The sequence below is a fragment of the Dasypus novemcinctus genome, chromosome 7, assembly GCF_030445035.2.
Source record: "Dasypus novemcinctus isolate mDasNov1 chromosome 7, mDasNov1.1.hap2, whole genome shotgun sequence".
NCBI lineage: Eukaryota > Metazoa > Chordata > Mammalia > Cingulata > Dasypodidae > Dasypus > Dasypus novemcinctus.
The window spans coordinates 68,779,159-68,801,669 of NC_080679.1; the positions used below are offsets into that span (position 1 = coordinate 68,779,159).

A 22,511-nucleotide genomic window follows, 5' to 3' on the forward strand; every position below is an offset into this window, starting at 1 on the left:
TCCTATGAGTCATTGTGCATTTTAAAAGATCCTATTTTTATTTAATGTTTTTGAGTGTATCTTTTTGTATATCTTTTATGGTGATTGCTCTAGGTATTATATGTATATAACTTTTTACAGTCAACTGCTATCATTTTACCAGTTCGAGTACAGAGTAGGAACCTTATCTTCCTTAATGTCCCTTTACTCTCTCCTATTTATAATTGTCTTAAAATATTTCTGTGCATACATTTATAACAACTTCAGACAGTATTATAATTTTTGCTTCAACTGTTAAGCATATTTGGAAAACTAAAGAGAAGGAAAGCCTTTTGGATTTGCTCAAATATTTGCTCACCATGTTTGTTTTTTTCTCTCTGATATACCAAGGTTCCTTCTTTTATCATTTTCTTTTTGTTTGGAGAACTTCCTTTAACTATTCTTTTAATGTATGTCTGCTGGTGACAAATTCTTTTAGTTTTCTTTTATCTAAGGCTGTCTTGATTTCCTCCTCATGTCTGAAGGACATTTTTGCTGAGTCCTTAATAAGATTCCTGACTGGCAGTCTCTTTTTCTTGGCATTAAAAAATATTTTTCTACTTTTTTCTGGCATCCATGGTTCCTGTTGAGAATTTCCCTAGCATTTAGAATGACTTTTCCCCTATAGGTAAGGTTTCTTTTCTTTTCTTTTCTTTTCTTTTCTTTTCTTTTCTTTTCTTTTCTTTTCTTTTCTTTTCTTTTCTTTTTTCTTTTCTGATTGCTTTGTCTTTAATTTTCAGAAGTTTAATTATGAGGTATCTTGGGATGGATTTTTTTTTTTGGTCTTTACATTATTTAGAGTTCATTCAGCTACTTGAATCTGTAGATTTATCTCTTGCCAAGTTTTGGGGAAGCTTTTAGTTACTATTCCTTTTTCAGGCCACCCTCTTTCTCCTCTTCTTCTAGGAGTCCAGTAATATGAAAGTTGCATCTCTTATAGTCTCACAAGTCCCTGAAGATTTGTTCATTCGTTTTTAGTCCATTTTCTTTTAATTAAGAATTGGTAATTTCTAATCTTCTAATTTTTAGCTCATCGATTCTTTGCTCTGTCCCCCATCTTTCTACTTTCGAGCCCATCCTCTGAGCTTTAATTTGGCTATTGTGATTTTTATTTCTAAAATCCCCATTTGGTTCTTCTTCATATCTTTTTTTTCTTTGCTGAGACTTTTTATTTCCTGATATTTTCTGTTTTTTTTCATTTGTTTCAAGCATGTTCATAATTACATGTCAGAGCATTTTTATCCTGGCTAGTTTAAATCATAGGTAGTTCCAACAGCTGCCCACATGGTCTTCAGTCTCATTGTGAGAGTCAGAGGTGCAGGGGTGTTGGGAGCTTGTTACCAGCTGAAGGGGATGAAAATCTTGGCTCCCTTCTAGGCCTTCTCTGATGCCACCCTCCTGGGAGTGTTGGGGTACCATGTTGCAATCTTGTGAAGGTAGAAGTCTAGGTTCCCCCACTATGCCTCTTTTGGTATGGGTGGGGCCACATGTTTTTCAATGATATTTGACTAGAGTAGAGCAGTTATTGTCTAAAGGTTTCTGCTTTTCTAGGCAACTCCTTAGGTCTTTGTCTCGAGAGAGCTGGCTTTTTGTTGGGAATTTTTTTTTTGATGTGTGTTAACCTCTTGTTACTAGGGTTGCTTTTCAGTTTCTTGTCTGAGATACATGAGGCAAAATGAAAACCCAGGGAACTCTCCACTGTGTTGTTCCTTGGGTTCAGATTTCCCTAGCTAGTCTGTCTTCTTTCCCTCTACTTTTCAGAGTCTTATGTTTGATTTATGTATTATATCTACGGTATTCAGTTGTACTAAATGGTGAGAATAGGGAGAATTATGTCTACTCCATCTTCCTGAAAGAGGATTGCAATGTCACTCCTTTTTTAAAAGCCTACAGTGGGGAATGGGTATAGCTCAGTGGTTGAGTGCCTGCATCTCATGTATTAGTTCTGAGTTAATGCCCGGTACCTCCTAAAAATAAAGAAAGAAATAATAAAGAGCCTACAGTGACTCTTCATTGTAGAGTAATATCTAAGCTTCTAGCCTTTCATTCATATCCCTTTTCTGTCTATCCACAACTTTAGATTTTCTACCCATTTTCAACTATTTCAGTTTGTCTAACACCAATATACTGAAATTCCTCCTCTGTTCTGTATTCATTCTATACTTCTGCTATCACTACCATGGTCTTGATCATTTGTTCTGCCTGAAATGCCCCTATCCCAGTCCTTCATTGTGCATGTATATTTCCCATTATCTTGTAACTTGTAAGCTGTTAGGTGTTTAAATGCATTATCAATTGTTTTGAAGGATTTGAATGTCAAAATAATATGCGCTGTATGTACTAAGCTTCATATGCCTTCTAAAGTGGTTAGGATAAATATCATAATTTTAGTTTATTAAAACATCTGTATCATCAAAAGATTTTGGAGGGCCTACTTTTCTTTGAATAATAAACATTGGAATATTTAGATAATTTAAAGATTTACATTTTATTGAATGACCAGGCTTTAAGAATAAAGTGTATTAGTGCTAAATGATTATATCTTAATATTTTTGTCCATATTAATAATTATAAAGGCCTGGCCAGGAGTTTGGAATTCTAGGTGCACATGGTTGTTAACTGGAGAGCTTTGAAATAGTACCTATACCCAGGTCCAAACCGTAGAAATTCTGATTCCATTAGTCAGTCTAGAGTGGGGGTATGGCATTGACATTCTTTTTTTCCCCTCCCCCACCCTGCTGTTTGCTGTCTTTGTCTATTTGCTGTGTGATCTTCTGTATCTATTTCTCTTTTTGTCTTCTCATCTTTCTCCTCTAAGATTCACCGGGTTTCGATCCTGGGTACCGCTGATGTGGAGAGAGGTTCACTGTCAGTTGCACCACCTCAGGTCTCTGCTGTGCTTCGCCTTGACTCTTCCCTTCGTCTTTCTTTTGTTGTGTCGTCATCTTCCTATGTGGGGCACTTTCAAGGGCACTGGCTCACCATGCAGGCACTTGTCTTCCCATGCAGGCACTCGCACGGACACTCAGCTCGCCACGCGGGTACTTGGCTCACAGCGTGGGCACTTGGCTCACCACGCGGGCACCGAGCTCGCTGTACAGGCAAGCTTTCTCTTCTTTTTTACCAGGAGACCCCAGGGATCGAAACTGGGTGCTCCCATATGGTAGTCCTTAAAACTTGAGCCACCTCCACTTTCCTGATAGTCTTTAAAAGCTCCTCAAGTGATACTAATATGTATGTAGCTGGGCTGAGAACTACTGGTCTAGAATCAGAATATCATAAAATATAAGCGAACACATCCGTGATTTTGGTCAGTTTTAAAGTTCTGTCTTTGAATGCTTTCAGCTGTGCAGTTTTGAACTTGGTCTTTCAAAAGTTTTATTTTAGCAGAATTCTTTTTTTTTTTAAACCCTATTGTACATCCTGCAAAAGACTTAGCCATGTGATTGTGATATAAAGTATTATATGAAATAAGACCTGGTTTGCTAAGAGAAGACAACATTTTATGAGATAATTTTATTTCTCTAGTCAATTTGAAGATTATGAGGCTCAATATTCTTTCAAAGATTAATTTTTAAAATTCTTTATTGATTTTGCTTGTTAAAGGTACTTGTGTGAACAGCACAGAGTACAGCTTCTTAAAGTGTAGGTTTTTTATTAATAGTTTCAGTCTGACTTTGGATATATATTTTTCTGTCAAAACAGTGTACACAGTAAGAAGATAAATGTCTCAACTAGTTATTATTATTATTTTTTTAAGATTTATTTATTTATTTAATTTCCCCCCCTCCCCTGGTTGTCTGTTCTTGGTGTCTATTTGCTGCGTCTTGTTTCTTTGTCCGCTTCTGTTGTCGTCAGTGGCACGGGAAGTGTGGGCGGCGCCATTCCTGGGCAGGCTGCTCTTTCTTTTCACGCTGGGCGGCTCTCCTCACAGGCGCACTCCTTGCGCATGGGGCTCCCCCACGCGGGGGACACCCTTGCGTGGCACGGCACTCCTTGCGCGCATCAGTGCTGCTCATGGCCCGCTCCACACGGATCAAGGAGGCCCGGGGTTTGAACCGCGGACCTCCCATATGGTAGACGGACGCCCTAACCACTGGGCCAAAGTCCGTTTCCCTCAACTAGTTATTAACATGAGTTTGCTATTACAGCACAGAAATCAGACACTTGGACGGCTTATTGGTGTAGACATTTGACATCTAAGTAATAATATATTTAATTGAAGTGGCTGACATGACTTTAGTTTCAAATAATAGAAGCGTTAGGGCAAAGGAAAGAAGGGCAAGTAAGAGGAGAGAAAAAAAAAGAAAGGAGAAAAGAGGTCAGTGGAAAAGTTAGATTTTCTCTAACTAATAGGATCAAAGATAAGAATTCAATTAACTTTTGTGACAGCAAAGCCTTTTCCCTGAGGAAGAAGAAATTAGATGTTCTAGTTCATTTTAGGGACACATAATCAGTTCATTTACTTATATATGACTTGTATAAGAAAGATTTCAGAAAGAATTGTAAAAAGATACATTCTTTTCTTGACAATTAGTAATTTATAAGTATTTATTAAGAAACTGACGTGACTGAAAAAGCTGATGATTTGTATTAAGTTTTAATAAAGATGATGAGAAAATTGTCTGGGAGAGAAGGGCTTAGTATCATTTATTTATTTTTTTTTTTCCTTTTCTTTTTTTAAAGATACTTAGATTACATATTTCATTTTAAAATTTGTATGCCATGGTTGTATCTCCCCTCAAATGGCAGGAGATAAAGGTGCTAACTCTGATGGGCTCTTGTCTCTAGTGAGCAGGAAAAAGGAAAGTCTCTGTACTCTGAAACATTGAGGGGAGAGGGGATATTGAAGTTATTTTATATATTCCTGAAAAAAGGCCTGTTGCCATATTTGGCACACATCTGGTTAATCACCAGTGCTTATTCTGGAAAATAATCACATCTCTTATTCCCAAAGAAAATAAACTAAATCCTTATAGAAATTAGCTGCTGAAATCAAAACTAACTCAGCAATTCATCTTATATTCATTGACTTCCTGCTATGTCCCAGACACTGTACTTGGCGCTCGTAGACAAGGAACTGACATAAGATGGTAGATAAAATTGGCTTAGTCCCTGATCTCTGGGAACATATCATTTTTTTTTTATTTAAAAAATTTTTTATTGAAGTATATCATTCATGCATGAACCTACATAAAAAAAATAAGTGTATAGTAAAAGTGAACTTAAAAAGCAAACATTCCTAACATCGTACAGGGCTCCCATATATCACCCCACCACAAATCAAGTACCTTGCATTTTTGTGAAACATTTTTTACAAATTACAAAAGAGCATAGTCAAAGTATTACTACTAGCTATAGTCCGTATCTTACTTTTGGTGTATTTTTCCCCCAACCCACCCTACTTTTTTTCTTTTTTTTTTTAATCGTAAAGCATACAGTTTATCTAAAGTGTACAATAATGGCATTTGGTATAATCACTGAGCTGCATGTATATCACTTCAGTCAATATTAGAGCATTTTCATTATCCACCCCCCCCCCCCGAAAAAACAACAAAAACCAATCATACCCATATGTTAGTACTACTAATTATAAAATCCCATGATGTGCTTTCATCATTTCTATTAATTTCCAAACATTTCTGAACAACTTTTTACCAATTCTGCACTGATTAAACCACAGCTTTCCAGTCTCTAACCTCATTCTTTTCTCTGGTGATTTATATTCTAGCTATTAACTCCATCAGTTTGCTCGTATTTAGTTCATAATAGCAAAATCATGCAGTGTATGTCCTTTTGTGCCTGGCTTGCTTTGATCAACATAATGTCCTCCAGGTTCATCCACATCGTCGTATGTTTCCCGAATTAATTTTTTCTTACAGCTGAATAATATTCCGTCGTGTGTATATGCCACAGTTTATTCATTCATCATTTGATGGACACCTGGGTTGTTTCCATCTTTTGGCAGTTGTGAATAATGCTGCTTATGAACATTGGTGTGCAGATGTTTTGTTTTGGCTGTGGTCTCAGTGGAGAATCAGTGGTAGTGAATCAGTGGTAGTAATTAGAGGAGAAAGGAAAATTCACCCATTAGTAGATGCCATTCATTGAGTGCTTATATTCTGGGAGTACACAAAACACTCTTCAGTCTTAAAGCTCACTTCATATATGCTTTGTCCTTCATCCTTAACTGCAACATTATTTTAGTCTTAGATCTATTGTTAAATATGTTCAATCTCTCAGGTCCTTTGTTGACATTTCTAAATTACCAGTTGGTTAGATGTAGTTCGGTTTTTAGTGAATTTCTAAAAAGAGCTTATATTTCTATGTGTTCTTGTGTATTTTCATTAAAAAATTTTTTTTAATGCTGAAAGGTCACCTTGACTAAAAATAAAGTCCTAGATTCACACTCCATTACCTTACTTATAATGTAGCTTTATTTTATTTGTTGCTTTTGAAAACTCTTATGCCAGTCTTAATTTTTTTGCCCTTGTAAGTTATGTTGTTGTCTTTTTTTTGAGTTCCTGATAGATTTTTCCCCCTTTATTTTATTTATTGAAGCTTTTTGCATGCTGTTGCTCTCTATGTCCATTCGCTGTGCATTCTTCTGTGTCTGTATTTTTTTTAAATTTTCCCGCTCACCCTTGCGGCTTGTTTGCTGTCTGCTCTCTGTGTCTGTTTGCTGCATGCTCTTCTGCGTTGTTGCTTGTCTCCCTTTTTTGTTGCGGTACCTTGCTGAGTCGGCTGTCCGTGGTGTTTGCGAGCCAGGTGGCTCTCCGTACGGGCGAGCTTGCCTTCACAAGGAGGCTCTGGGATGCGAACCCAGGGCCTCCCATATGGTAGACAGGAGCCCAACTGATTGAGCCACAGCTGCTTCCCTTTACCCTTTATTTTTAAAGTTCAATAGTTTTACTGGGGATATGTCTTATAGTTGATTGATAGTTGATTGCCATAGATCAACTTTCCCTGGTACCTGATGGATCCATTTACTATGTACACTTGGGTCCTCTTTTATTTCTGTAAAGTTTCCTTGGAGTATAGTTTTAAATATGAGTTGTATTCCATTGTTTTGTTTTCCTTCTTCAGGAGTTCCAGTTATTCATAATTATGTCTTTTTTGTCTTGCTTCCATTTCAGCAGTTTTTTTCTCAGATTTTTCTTCTTCTTTATCTTATCTTCATTCTCTTGGGTCTTTTCCTTTTTTTTTTTTTCTCCCTTTAATACCTTCTAATGTTTTCAGTTTAATCCATTCTTGATACCTTGTACTTTAGTCTTCAAATTCTGATATGATTTTATCTTTTTATTCTCTTTCTTTCCTAAGTTCAATCACCTTTAATTTCTTTTTTGATTTTGTCTATTCTGTTCTTAAATTTAAATTTCTGTTTCAAGGTGTTTTTTTTTCATATTTCCAAATGCTTTCATATTCCTGTCTAATTCCGTTTGGAATGGTTATTAAAATTATCTTCTGATTTGTTGGGTAGTTTCTGTTTTTGTATTCTTTTTTTTTTTTTGAGTACTTTTCATCAGCCTAATTGTTCTGCTTTAATTTTTTTAAATTGCAGTTTTATATAGTTGAGGAATGCTTATGCCTCTGCATTTCTGTGAACAAGGCTAGTGTTTCAGGGAGTCTTCTGATATTACTAATTCAAGAGTGCTCTCCTCTGTCAGGATAGCTAAGTATGGTTTCTTTGCTTGATGGCTTTTTTCTCCTTGTGGGGGAAAGGACTGCATCTCTAAATTATTATTATTTTGTTCCCATAGGATCTTAAATTTCTCTTTTAGTTTCTATTTCTATCATCATCTAATTTCCAAAAAATACATCTTTCTTTTTATCCATCTTTTCCTTTGTAGCCTTTTCAAGATTGTCTTTTCAAGTCCTATGTGCACTTTTAAGTCCTTTCCCTATAGTTTTCAGTGACCTACCAAGGAGTCTTGTTCAGTATTTTCTCACTTAGGATGGGCTTTCTTTTTCTGTGGGTGATTTTAGTACAGTTGGGGACTCTCTGTTCTCCTTTCTTCTGTGCAGTTTTTCTTTCCCTAGATCTACTTGTGCTTTTTCTCTGTAATAGATTAGGGGAAGAAGAGCTGTGGAAAGATCTCCACTGGAAGTGGGGTTTGTGTTTTCTATTTACAGGTAATTTGAAGTCAGTAATCTGTTTTACAATTATATTGAAAGTGTGGGATTATCATGGTTTTATTTGTTCTTCTGGATAATCTGCCTAGTGTTTGAAGAATGTGTTGAGGGATTTGGATTTACATGACTACCAAGACTTTGCCTAACCCAGAAGTTATAAAGCTTTATTCCAGTTGGTAGGTTTCCCTTACTGAGCCTAGAGTAAGCATCATAGTCCTTCACACTTTCAGTTTGTACTCCCGGCAGACTGGTAGATGAATCCTATGTGCTTTCCTGATGTAGAATGAGTCCTTGGGAGTACATCCTTTTCCTTCATCAAGGACAGGGCTTATTCCATGCATGGTCCTGTATATTTCACATGCCCTAGAATGACTCTTCTCAGCTATCACATTACATGCATGGATATCTTTGTTAAAAAGGAGAGGTAACTGCCAAGGATGTGTAATTGCGGTTACAGGTATGCTTGCTGTTCAGGCCAGGAAGTGTTGGGGCACTCTTTATCTCCAGCACACACCCACACACACTCAGCATATTCCGTGTCTAACATGCTCCATATAAATTGCATGGCAATTTGAGTAATCCCAAAATATCTTCTGTGGTTTTTTTGTGGATCTTATAGATTGTATAATTTGTTAGACGAGGTGGCAGAGTAAGTAGTCATCCAGATATATCAAGAAGGAAGAACTAGGAACTGGAAAGTATAGCTATTAAGTGAGAAAGTGAGATGGGACTATTTTAATGTTAAGGTGCAATTTCAGAAAACAGAAAAATTTTCATGCTCAGTAGGGCCTTTCTTCAAGTGTTTTGAAATGTGCAAAAAATACTCATGATATAGAGGTGGTAAAGTCAAGCCATTTCGAAAAGCCAAAAGTTAGAGTTGGCACAGTGTAAAGAAGGCTTTATAAAAAGCATTTCTTAACTCATGGTGCTAATGGGCTAGGTCCCAAGGTGTTTCAGTAAAGGTCCCTGAACTACATAATGTACTAAATAAATATACTATTCATAGTGCTTTCTCAAGTTTAAATTAGTCTAAGCTTGTTTTTCCTTTACTTTTTCTCCTGCTTCCTAATTATTTTGCCCCATGGCACCTAAATGAGAAAGTTGGCAGGATAGTAAGAAGGAAGTTTATTCAACGAATATTCATTGTGCTTTAGTCATGTGCCAGGTGTTGTCATAGGCAAACAAGGGGATACATTTAAATAACTGAGTGAACACTTACTTTAGATGTCAAAAATAACTTTTTTGGCTTTACTGAATATATAGGTAAAATGATTTTTAAAATTTGGAACATGCTAAATGTTAATATATACTAGTCTCATTTCCAGTATCTTTGGAATCTGTTTTCTGGATCATACAATATGACACTTACTGACTCTTCACCTAAGTATCTGCTTGGACTTTTGACCAGCCACTACTGTTCACAAGCCATAATATGTAAATGTTTATTGTAGGCATAAACTTTTAATCTTTAATGAAATCTTGGATGAATTTTATGTGTTGGTGTGAAAATTTTGAGGTACCCTAAGAGATAAGACCCTAATTTATAATTCTAGTTTAGGTTAAGAATAAAAACCTAATCTAAGTTTCTTCTGCAGTACCAGTTTACTTAGATTTAGAGTAATATTGAATGTGGGCAATCTAGAGACAGAAAAGTAGTATCAACACTTACACTCCTCTTTCTTCTCTCCATTTAATCTCTTTTTATTGTTACTCTATCCAAAATGTGCAATGTTGACAAGAAATTTGTTTTTGCACCTGAAGTTCTTTCATAGCAGTATGTTCTAATTATAGTTAAAGTCAGACTTATAAATTTCTCTCAACATATGCAGTTCATTTTATAGACTTTTTGGAATATATCACTTACATATTTTGAGGTTTTTTTTTTTAAGTACTTTAAGTGCATGTAATGTTTAACCTGATTTTCCTGATATAAAAAGCTGGCAAACTCTTGTTTGTTTATTTTTGACAACTTTATTGAGGCATAATTGATATACCATAAAATTCATGTGGTTTAATTGTACTAATTCAGTGATTTTTAGTGTATTTACAGAGCTGTGCAGCCATCACCTCAGTCTGATGTTAAAACATTTCCATCTCCCCAAAATGAATTGTATAATTGTATGTGATGGTTCTGAGGATTAAATGAAATAGTATAATCTTAGAACATAAAAAGTGCCAGTCTATGTTAAGTATTGTTTTATTTATAATGAGGTTGCAACTGTTTTTATTTATAGCCTTTTGGATCAAGAGGCCTTAGTGGGAATGTTTGGCTGTGGTCTCAGTGGAGAATTAGTGGTAGTAATTAGTGGAGGAAGGAAAATTTAGCCATTAATAGATAACATTTCTTGAGTGCTTACATTATGGGAGTACATGGAACACTGTACAATCTTTAGCTCACTCAATCCTCAGTCTGTGAGTTAGGTTCAGTTATTATGCTCATAAAAGAAATGCTAAAACTACCTAGTTAATAAGAGTCTCTCCTCAGTCATTCCCTGGCTCCCAGGCCATGCTGGGTACCACTACACTGAACTGCCTTTTAGGGAGAGGGAGAGCAACCTTGTGAAACAGAACCCCATGGTAGACAGGTTTTTAATGGGAGGTCTTTGCTTGGAAAATAAAGCTTACATTGCTAGCAGTCCTTATGAAGGATGAAAGAGGTGGTTGGTCTAGAAATAATATTGAGTTTTCGTATGTATCTTATATTACTTTATTTCCCGTGATAGTGAAATGACATTTTAGTTATAGAACAAGTTAAAGCCTTTGTAGTATGTACAGTGTTGGGTTGAAAGTTTTACCGCCAGAATGCCTTCAGTGTACATTGTTTTTTTAAATGGGACTTGTTTTTTTAAATGATGGACTTGTTTTTTTAAATGATGGAAAGTAACTCTTTCATGTATTCCCTTGGCATCTTTCTGCTTCAGTGATGCTATATTAGTTTCCAGTTTTTTGAGCTGTTTTCTATCTTTCCAGTTTTAACTTAAAAAAAATTTTTTTTTACTTTTTGCCCAGTACAATGTTTAGTATGTATTAAATATTTACATTATATAAACAAAAACTGTCAAAATCTCAATTATGTCATACATGTATTATTTCATTTGAAAAAGAGTACTCTTTTGTGTGTGTGTGGTCTCCAACATATAAACAATTGGATACTAAAAATTAATTTACATGCCAACTATTTGGAATTTGCAACCCTATAATATTAGAATATTGTGTGTCTGGAATATTGGATTTGATCTGAGTTCAGGTCAACAGAAGGTACATCTTTGCTTAGGACAGAGGAAGAACATTTCTTGCTAGGTGGAAGGTCAGGGAGAAGAGATTTGGTGATGACTCAGAAATTCTAAAATATAAAGGAGGATAGGAGACGCCTGCACCAAGTGAAGAGGGATCTAGAAATTTGATGAGTGGATTTGTAAAATAATTGTGGCTGGATCTGTCTCTTCCTGTTTATGGATGGAGACCTCATGAGCCAGCTCACCTCAGTGAACACAATACAAGCCCTGGAGAAGAAAGTGATCCATTCTGCTGGTGCTCAACACAAGATTCAAGGTGCAGAAGCCACGCAGGTGGCGAGTTCATCTCAGAAGGTTCTAGCAGGAAATAATGAGGCTCTGGCCACGGGATGTTCTACAGCTGTGGGTGCCAGGAATATCTTTATCCTCTTGGAATTCCACCAGTGTGATTTGTTTCTCTCCCGCAATGCCCCTTTTTCCTCTTGTTGCCCTGCTTTCCCAAGCCATAAAGACTCAGGAGTAAATTAACATAAACAAGAAGAGCCAAAGATTTGAAAACTTCATATAACTAAGGAAGTTTTGAAGCTGCACCTTCAAAAATGGAGGTTTGCAGCCTGTAGGAGTTTGATCCAGAGGGTTGAGGGAGCCCTTAAGAAACTGATTTCCTTTCCCTTTGCTTCTGACTTTGTAGCTATTGGTGTCAGAGAGGCTCCTTTAGAGGAGGAGTAGGACAAAGAGGGCGGTCTAGAGGTAGCTGCTTATAGTGTAATTTTTGAACAGGGTGTTTAAGTGGTGGGTTATTGTTACCATTAGTAGTAGGCTTTTGACTTTAAGTTTAAATGCAGTGTAGGACTTTTAATGACCCACTGCTTGTTAAAATAAAATTCTAGTCTTTCAAGCTAGATTATTGATATTTTTGTAGAAAAATTAAAACTTCTTTATCACTTTCTTTCTCCTTTTCCTTCTCTCTTCCTCCCTGAATAAATGAGATATGATCCATGCTGTAAAAATGGCATTATGTGTAAATATTTTAGCTTTCAACTCTATTTAGAGGAGCTAAACTTTTGGATACATCTATATTGTGGCTGAAGTTAGCCTTTCTCTTATCATTTTCATTTCATTTAAATCCAACCAAAAGGATTATTTATAGCTGGCAATATTGTTGTAAAACCAGATTAATAATCATATACAGGTGTCCCAGTTTGCTAGGCTGCCTAAAGCAATATATCAGAAATGGGTTGACTTTTACAACGGCAATATATTAGCTTACAAACTTAAAGTTCTCAGACTGAGAAAATGTCCAAAGCTAGGCATCATCAAGTGATGCTTTCTTTCCAAAGGCTGCTGCCAATCCTGAACTCCTCTATTAAATGGCAAGGCACATGGCTGCGTCTTGTCTCTGTCTTCTCCTCTGGTTTTCATTGTTTCAGCTTCTTGCTTCTGTGACTTTCTCTTCTTTATCTGTATTCATCCCATTTATAAAGGACTCCAAAAAAAGGACTGAGACCCACGCAGGCACATGCCTTAACTGAAGTAACCAAATCAAAATCAAAAGGCCCTACTTAAAATAAGTTTACTCTCACAGGAATGGATTAAAAGAGCATATTTTTCTAGGGTCCATAAGCTTCAAACCATCACAACAGGCCTTTGCAATAATATAGTAAGTCCATAAATTTTCACTTGATTATCTCCTTCACTGATGTATTATCCTAAAGTTGAGTAATGTTTATTCCTGCTTTAATTTATATGTGTATATGTGGAGCAGTGAACTGAGCTAGGTTAGTGTACCTTACTGTGTGCTTAAATTTGTTTTCATCTCGAAGATTGCTCTTATTTAACTGATAACAATTGAAGGCATTTATATTCTGAACTTCAGGACAGTGGCTAAGGAGCCTGCATTCTGATTTTTGTTCATTGCCATTTATGTTTCTACATGATGTAAACTTATTAAAGATAATTTAGTCTTAGGTTGTCCTACCGGGATTTTACTGGTTGTTAAAAAATGCTCTTTGCAGATTCTAACTGAAATTTCCAAATAAACTGGTTGATATATGTTTATTGAGAGTGGAGTTCCAGTGTACCCACTCATGTTATCAATTGCAATCTCTTATGAAGTGTAATTTTCCCAGTTATGATTAAAAGACCTGAAAGTCTCTTTTCCTGCTTCTCGACATATCCTCTGCTGCCCTCTAATGGCTGCCTAATGATAGCATCCATCCTTAATACCATCACCAACCTGCCTTTCTCCAGCATCTAGAAACCAACGGAGCTGCTAATGGGACCTGTAGGAGGTTATCCCAGTAGAATACTCTCCCAGGAGCTGCTTTGAAAGAAAACTATGCACACATGAATCCTATGAGTACATTTCAAGGTGTTGGCAGTTAGGCAGTTGTGTTGACGTTAGGAATATACAATAAGTGTTTTGCTTTACTATTTGTTACATATGTTCATTTATTTATCCATTAATTTATAAGATTTTTTTTGAATACCATGTTTGCCCAGCCTCTTGTCTTGCCTCAACCTAGTAGATGCTTATTAAAGATTTGCTGAATGAGTGAATGAGTTAATAAATACAAAAACAAATAAGATTTGGTCTCTGCCCTTAGGGAGACAAGACACTCAAGATGGATACACATATTAGTTGAAACCTAGTCTCCTTTTATTTGTAGTTCTCATAACTCATCATCCTTAACTCTGGTAAGGCAACTCTGTTTTAGGTAGGATTTATTTTGAATCTAGGAATGATATTAATTTATTCTGGTCCTTCTTACCTTTGATTGAAGGTAATATGCAGTCATGGTTGCACATTCTTCTTTGTGTTCATCAGTCTTGAAGGTACCTCATCTGCTATAAACTCTGGCTTTCTGCTTCTTTTCTATTTAATAAACTGTCTTAAAAATAGGTCCTATTTTAAATGGTCATATATGAAATGTGACAAGTGCAGTGGTGTGTACTTCTTATATAATCTTTTTTGTTAAGCATATTGTGAACTCTTCCATATCTTATCCTGTTGTACTTGACAAATTGTTCTTTTTTTTTTTAAATGCATTTCCTTGCCACTTTTCATTATTTCATATCAGGTAAATGGACACTTTCACTGTCTTTGGCTTCATTCCTTATTTGAGAATATAATCTTAAATAAAACTGCAAAAATTGGAGTTTTGCTTCATATATATAATATGTGAATATATTTATAGATTTAGCTTGAATCAGCCTCTTGTGAAAAATAATTTGCATCTGTTGTATTGGAGGACATGAGTTGGTTGATGGTGTTGATTGTTTTTTTATAAGATTTTGTAAGATTTCCCATTATTTTGTCTGTTTCTTATATGATCCTACATGGGCTATTTTACTAGATTTAACTATTCTACAAAATATTAAGATAGGCTTTTGTGTTTTATGACTGCACTAAAGACTTGAGAAACCTAAAATAACTTCGAAAGGTTGAATTTATTTGAAACTAGTGGAACAGTAGTCATAGTTTTCGTTACCTATCTCTTTTGTGACTACAATGAAAGAGATTGATAAAGACTATAGGAGGGGATAAGAAATAAAGATTAAACATACTAGTTTTCATCTCTTGACTGTATCACATTTTATCTATCATTTCATTTGATCTTGGCTCATATACCCAAAAGCCTGTATTTCTCACTACTTTAAATTACTTTCTTATCACTTTCAAGATGTTGTTAAAAAAGAAAAAAGCTCTTCAATTGAAACAGAAAACTTTGGTATTTTGCCATGTTGAGGTGGTTCTGCAAAGTAGTGGAAAGTTTGGATGAAACACCTATCTGAGGAGACAGTGATAAAATGTAAGATTGCTTCTTGTTATAGCTTGCCAAGGTAAATCTATCATAAAAGACTTAAAGCATTTCCTTTTTTTTTTTTTTTGCTTTAAATGTATTGAGAACATGATTAAAATTTAGCACTTGTTGGCAGAAAACTAATAACCTGACTTGGATAACAAATTTTAATTCGAGGATCACCTGCAGGTATCATTTCTTTATTTCTTTTTCTTTTTCTGCTTTTAGAAAGATTTTAGCTGTTTCTGTCTCCTGGTTTCTGGTTATTTGAGTTTTAATAAATAAGTAAAAGCTATTTAGAATTGGCAAGTCTTAAAACATCCATGTATTAAGGGGAATTTTCATTCAAATAAAAGCATCAGATTTTAAAAATTGAGGATGATGACTGTGATGGTTAGGCTGTTGTGTCGACTCAGCCAGGTAATTGTGCCCAGTTCTTTGATCACACAAACACTGGGCTAACTGTAATAGAAGGACGTTTATGGACTTTAGTCACCATTGACGTTACTGCAGTAGTAAATCATAGAGGGCTGAATATAATTACATCAGTCAGGGAGATTGCCATCAGCAGTGAATAATGCTTAACCCAATCATTTGAATCCCTTAAAAGGGAAAGTGATTCCAGCATTGAAAATTTCCCAGCTTGTCTTTGGACAGGCAACATTTTCTAGAACTCGTCAAGAACCTCCATTGGACTTTCATTGCAGACCCGGGTTGCGGCCTGCCTGTGAAACCTGGACTTGTGCATCCCCACAGCTGCGTGAGAGACTCTTATAGAATCACATAGTATTGACAGATATCTCTTGTTGATTTTGTTTTTCTAGAGAACCCTAAAACAATGACTAAATGATTGGAGACAGGGCCTACTAAATTCTAAATTGCAGTGTTGAGTCTTGTTACTAATTGTTTCTCCATTGATTAAAAGAGAAACCTACTTTAATGAACTTAAACAGAAAAAGGAGTATTGGAAAGATGTTGTAAAGTGCACAGAACTGATAAGAAGGATGGAGAAAGAGGTTCAGAAAATAGTAAAGGACCAAGACAGCTGAGAACTTGACTGTGCTCGTACCACAGGAAGTCTGATTAGGAGGCCACTTCTGTTTCATAAATAAGTTGTCCCTATATCTGTATCACTGCCTCAAGGATGAAATTCCTTTGTGGGGGCATCCCATTGACTTCACCTAGATAGGCAGTTCTCCTGTTGCTAGCTTTCAGGGGGGCCCATGGGGTCAAAACTGTCTTCATAATAATTCTAAGGCATTATTTTTCTTTTTAACTTTTGGCATTTGCACTGATGGTGCAGAAGCAGTGATGGACAAAAGTAGTGGTGTCTTAGCATGAATCAAAGCAGTGGCACCAAACTGAACTAGCTGTCATGGTATTTTTTGTTGCCACACACTTGGAATAAAATATGTAGACACATACGTAACATATATTTGTGAATATATAAACTGTACACTCTAGAGCTACATCTTATCATTGGCCAGATGGCCACCGGTATTTTCACAGCTGTTTTAGTGTTAAACTTTAATGTGATATGAAGGCACCCTTGCTCTGGAATCAGGTTACCTGGCTGTGAATCTCACCTTCCCCAACTGTGTGGTGTTGGGCACTTTTAACCTCTCTGAGCCTTAGTTGAAATCTTCTGTAAATGGAGATAACAACACTGAACCCATAGTAATGTTGTGACAATTATGTAAGTTAATACAAATAAATAATTTTACCACAATGACTTAAAAAAAAATCATTACCACAAACATGGCTTGTAGTAAACATTTAGTAAATCCTAATTATCATAATTTTTTTATTGTCATCATTATCAAGCTTTAAAATCAGTTCTCTGGCAAGCTGATCATAGAAGGGACCTTGGGACCTTAGATGTGAATCTGCTATTTGGGTTTTTAAAATATCTGGATAACAACTTGATAGGTCTAGAAACAAGCTTTTCTTCTTACTTCCTACTACATGTCTGTTAGCCATGACTAATGTAGAACAACTATGAATGAACAAAGTACAAACAAATATTCAAGGAATAAAACTGGAAAGGAATAGATCATATTTAGTTGAATAACTTGCTTTCTTTGTAGACAGATGCAAATTGTGGTGATCTTCTATTGTATACACAAAAGCAGTAAAATTATATTTTAAATTTAGTGCTGCTTAATTTACCATTATCTGACAAATGTTAAAATTATAATTTTTTCTTAACATCTGAGGTTTTTTTTTAAGACTACATTTTTTGCAAGGTAGGACTATGATTTGGGTTTTTAGCTCCAGCTAGTAGCACAGTACCTGAATTGGGATAGAGTCATTGTAAGTTTTACTGAGTAAGTAATGTACGACCATCTAAAGAGTCACAGGAAATTTTTTTCCTTAGAGAACGCTTGCACTGTTTCATGGTGCCCAAGGAACTGCCACTGTCTTGTGCTGGTGGGTGGGTATGAGATGGACAGTGGAGGTGGGGTTAAAATATGGTGGAGACTACACTTTCAGACCTGAAACTAAGTGTAGAAGGATAATATGATTGAATTTTTTATTATTTTGTTTTGTTTTGATTTAAAAGTCCTGCTTTCCCTGTAATTCTGTTTTGGTAATGTACTGGTCTGGCCAATCCTTGGAGTGACTGTCATGCCAGAGACCCCATATACTCTTTTTAATTAGAGAAGTTGTAGGTTAATAGAAAAATCGTGTAGAAATTACAGAGTTCCCATATAGCCCAATCACACATGCAGTTTTCCCTGTTATTAACATTTTGCCTTAGTATGGTGTCTTAGTGACAGTTGATGAAACAATATGATTATAATTATACTGTTAACTGTAGTCCATGGTTTATACTAAGGTTCATTGTTATGTAGAGTCCTATGTTTGTTTGTTTTTTAATTTATTCTAGTAACATATATATACCCTAAAATTTCTCTCTTTAACCACATTCAGGTATTTAATTCAATGGTATTATTTACATTCACAATATTATACTACCATCACCACCATCCATTACCAAATCTTTTCCAACACTCTGAACAGGAAACTCTATATCAATTAAGCATTCACTCTCAGTTCCCTACCCCCACCTTGGCCCCTGGTAGTCTGCATTATAGTTTCTTACCCTATAAGCTTGCTTATTTTAATTATTTAATGTCAATGAGATCATACAGTATTTGTCTTTTTGTGCTTGGGATCTTTAATTCAACATGATGTTTTCAAGGTCCATCCATTTCGTTGAATGATTCAGAGCTACGTTCTTTTTACAGCCAAATAATTGTCCATTGTATGTATATACATTTTGCTTATACATTCATCGTTGATGGATACTTTGGTCGCTTTCATCTTTTGGCAATTGTGAATATTCCTGCTATGAACTTCCGTATGCAAATGTCTGTTCAAGTCCCTGCTGTCAGTTCTTTTGGGTATATATCTAGAAATGGGATTGCCAGGGCATATGCTTATTCTATACTTAGCTTTCTGAAGAACTGCCAGACTATTTTTCACACTGGCTATACTATTTTACATTCCTACCAACAATGAGTAAGCATGACTGTTTTTCCACATCCTCTCTAACACTCATTATTTTCCTTTTTTTTAATAGTAGTCATTTTAGTGGGTGTGGAATGGTATCTCTTTGTGCTTTAAATTTGCATTTCTGTAATGGCTAACAATGTTGAGCATCTTTCCATGTGCTTTGGCCATTTATTAATATCTACTCAAATCTTTTGCCCATTTAAAAAATTGGGTTGTCTTCTTGTTATGTTGTAGGAGTTACCCATATATTCTAGATATTAAACATCAGATATGTGGTTTCTAAATATTTTCTCCCATTCTGTAGCTTGGTTTTTTTTTTTCTTTTTTTTTTTAAATAAAATCCTTGTTTTGATGATCCTTATTTTTATATTTGAAAATATAAAATCCTTATTATTTTCTTTTGTTGCTTGTGCCTTTTGGTGTGAAGTCTTAGAAACCATTGCCCAAACAAAACTTTGAATATATTTCCCTTTATTTTCTTCTAGGAGTTTTATAGTTTTGATTATTAAATTATGATAATTAGGATTTACTAAATTAAGCCATTGGCTCTTAAATAGGGTTGATGATTTTTTCCCCTCCATTGGACATTCAGCAGTGTCTGGAGATATTTTGGTTGTCATAACCAGAAGGGGGTTTGCTGTTGGCTCTAGTGGATACAGGCTAAGGATACTGCTAATGATCCTCTAGTGCACAAGACAACTACCTTCAAAAAGGAAGTATCTGGCTCAAAATGTTAGTAGTGCTGAGGGTGAGACATCTTGGTTAAGTCATAATTGTATATTTTCTAGAATAATGTAATTTTGACCTTGACATTTAACTTTCTGTATTTCAGAAGTGAGGACCTTTACTGGAGTACAATGGAGGCCTCAGTAATATTACCGATTTTGAAGAAAAAACTAGCCTTCCTTTCAGGTATGTTTTCTTCTTCTTAAAATTGGAAGTCTTTTATATGTTGTCTTTTTCAAACTTGTCTTTTTTTATATGTTTGACAGAAATGTACTTTGGTCTTCTGTAAAGGTTTTGTGTAAAATTTTATTTCTTAGATGTCTTTTTTCACAGTTGGCAGCTGTGTAAGCCAACTCTTATCACTGTTGCTACTTGTCAAGCAAATTTTCTGGCCTGTAATTTGACTAAAGTGACCTCTAGAATGTAGATGTCATGATGTTTCACTTCTGATAAAATAATTAATATAGGCCAAGAAAAATTGCCTAACTTGGTATCTAAGTAATTGTTTCTGATACACAGAGTAATTAGTTTTTTGCTGTGCTTTTTTTTGAGATGCCAGATCTGGGGATTGACCAGGAACTTGTATGTGGGGAGTTGGCACTTAACCACTGAGCTTCATCAGCTCCCCTGAGTTGTTTTGTTTGTTTGTTTGTTTTTAGGAGGTACTTGGGTCCAAATCTGGGACCTCCCGTGTGGGAAGCAGGCACTCAACTGCTTGAGCCATATCTCTTCCCAATTAGTTTTTATGATATCCTGTCTCCTAGCTTTCATCTTCCATCTCCCTCTGGGAAAGTTTCAGTATCCTAGGGGAGTTATAAATATCCTTTATACTGTTTTCACTCTTTATTATGTGAAATCTATTACATAGGCTTGAATTTACCTTCAGGTATTAACCCAAAGCCCCTATTGGCTAAAAAGAGTCGAGGAGACCTGTGAAATATTTTACTAGTGTGAAACAGTGATGTGGTAAGTTGGGTGTGATGATTTTTTGCATTGAGTAAATCTGCATGTGCTTTAGAATAGGTATTGTGACCCCACCTATTTCAGGTTATTCAGATGATATTATCTTGTTTTTTCATTCTTGTTCTCTTTCAGTCTTAGAATTGTCTTGATATTTATGCTACTAATGTCCTTTTTTTTTTTTTTTTTTTCAGAATATATTTTGTCTCTCTGTAAATAGACATGTAGGTTATATAGGGCAAAATTAGATACCGAATTCTAATATTATTTCTGTGTTTCATATGTATTCTTTTTTACTTAATTATCAGTGGACACTTAACGTTTTCCCAATTTTTTTCCATTTTTTTAAATGGTGTTGTTGTAGTAAACATTTCTTACTCATAGCTTTGTGCATTCATTGTGCACACATTCAGTAATATAAATTCCTGTAAAGAGAAGTTTTAGTTACAGAGAATGGTCATTTAAATTTCTATTAGTAATTGTCAGATTGTTTTCTAAGAGTATTGTTCTAGCTCATGCTGAATCATGCAAAATAGCCATTTTTTTAGGTTAAACGAATTGGTTGATTATAAGTATTTTTTGTGGTTTATTTAATAGCAGGCAGAAGATTGTTTATGTTTGGCACATTATGAGTAGCATGTCACAATAGGATTCTTTTTTTTTCACTTGACACTGTTCCATTTTTAGTGATATATAGTGATTGTATAGATTCATGTCTTTCAGTATTTGCTGCTTTTTAAGCTTCTAAAATTCCGTAAATGTCAGTTGGGTCAGAAGATGGACCCCAGTGTGCAAGTCCAGCCTGTGAAGAATTTACAAAGCAGCTGTGTGTTTGAAAGTATTAGTTCCATTTTTAATGCTAATGGCAAAGTGAAGGTGACTTGAACATATGAAATGTAAGTGCATCCCATTACCTGGCTTTCAGGACTCAAAATCCGGGCCCCATATAGTTTTCTTAGCTTGGCAGGGCTTTCTCTTCATCACTTCCTGAACAAGTCGTGTTCATCTGACCTCTGTGAGTTAACTTAGATCATTCCTTATCACAAACTGTCTCTTTGATTTGGTTAATACAGTTTCTACCCATTATTTTAAGTCTTAACTTCATGACTTTCACATTTATCACAGCTCTTCTTCCCCCATATTCTAAATCCATTTTGTAACATTTTGTAATATATTTGTACAGTACAACTTAGCCTTAATATGACCATGATTTAAACTCTCATATTTCATACTGTTATTTCTTATGAATTAAAGCTTTTCTTCTGGAAATTCCTTAGCTGGTGATTCCTTAAGGGTGCTATGAAACCTTTTATTTGTAAATGCTTATTGTTCTAGGCACACAAATAGATGTGTGATGACTTGATTATATATTAATCAGAGTAAATCGAGAAAATGAAGCAAAATGATAATTATGTTGTTGAGGTAAAGATTTCATAGGTTAATTTTTCTTTTTCTTAATTTTCTATAATTTTATGGTATTTCTATAAATATTTATAATGTATAGGTAACCATTAGATATTTTTTGCTTAGGTTTTACACCTGTAATTGCCTTGGAAACACGGATCCAAATGTATATTATTCACATGGTGATTTAGGGTCTATTACATGTTACATTTTATCTTCTTTCCTTAACAGGAGGAAAGGACAGACGAAGTGGCCTCATTCTGACAATTCCTTTATGCCTTGAACAGACAAATATGGATGAGCTCAGTGTCACCCTAGACTATCTACTCAGCATTCCAAGGTGACTCTAAAAGTGTCTTTCCTTAAATATCAGTATGTTTTCATTCATTTAGTAATGATTCCTGTTCTATTAAAGTAGCACCAAAAAAAGTATACTTTACTATCTTACCTGCATTTATTATCAGTAAAGTTATAATTAAAAACAGTAGGATTAATCATTTATGACATCATAGCAGATAAAAAGTTATTTTTATCTTCTCTTGATGCACTTAATATGATCCAGATTCCCAAAATGTATGTACTGTCAACTTTTCAGGAGCACAGAGATTAAGCATCCCTATATCATATGTCTTTAGAAAAATTAGCAAAGTTAATTCAGCAGAAAGCATCTTTTGTTTATATTGCACTATATAGATATAAATATACCTGTAGG

General features: G+C 35.2%; 1 protein-coding gene across 4 annotated transcripts in view; it reads left to right on the top strand.

Moving 5' to 3' along the window:
• SESTD1 (SEC14 and spectrin domain containing 1) overlaps positions 1-22,511 on the top strand; it is a 129,576-nt gene that overhangs the window by 15,676 nt on the left and 91,389 nt on the right. For all 4 annotated transcript variants that reach the window (XM_004476862.5, XM_012518960.4, XM_058300569.2 and 1 more), the window contains 2 exons: positions 19,542-19,621; positions 22,031-22,139. In XM_004476862.5, the coding sequence (XP_004476919.1) occupies positions 19,567-19,621; positions 22,031-22,139 (164 nt within the window). In that variant the 5' untranslated portion in view covers positions 19,542-19,566. The remainder of the gene's footprint in view (positions 1-19,541; positions 19,622-22,030; positions 22,140-22,511) is intronic.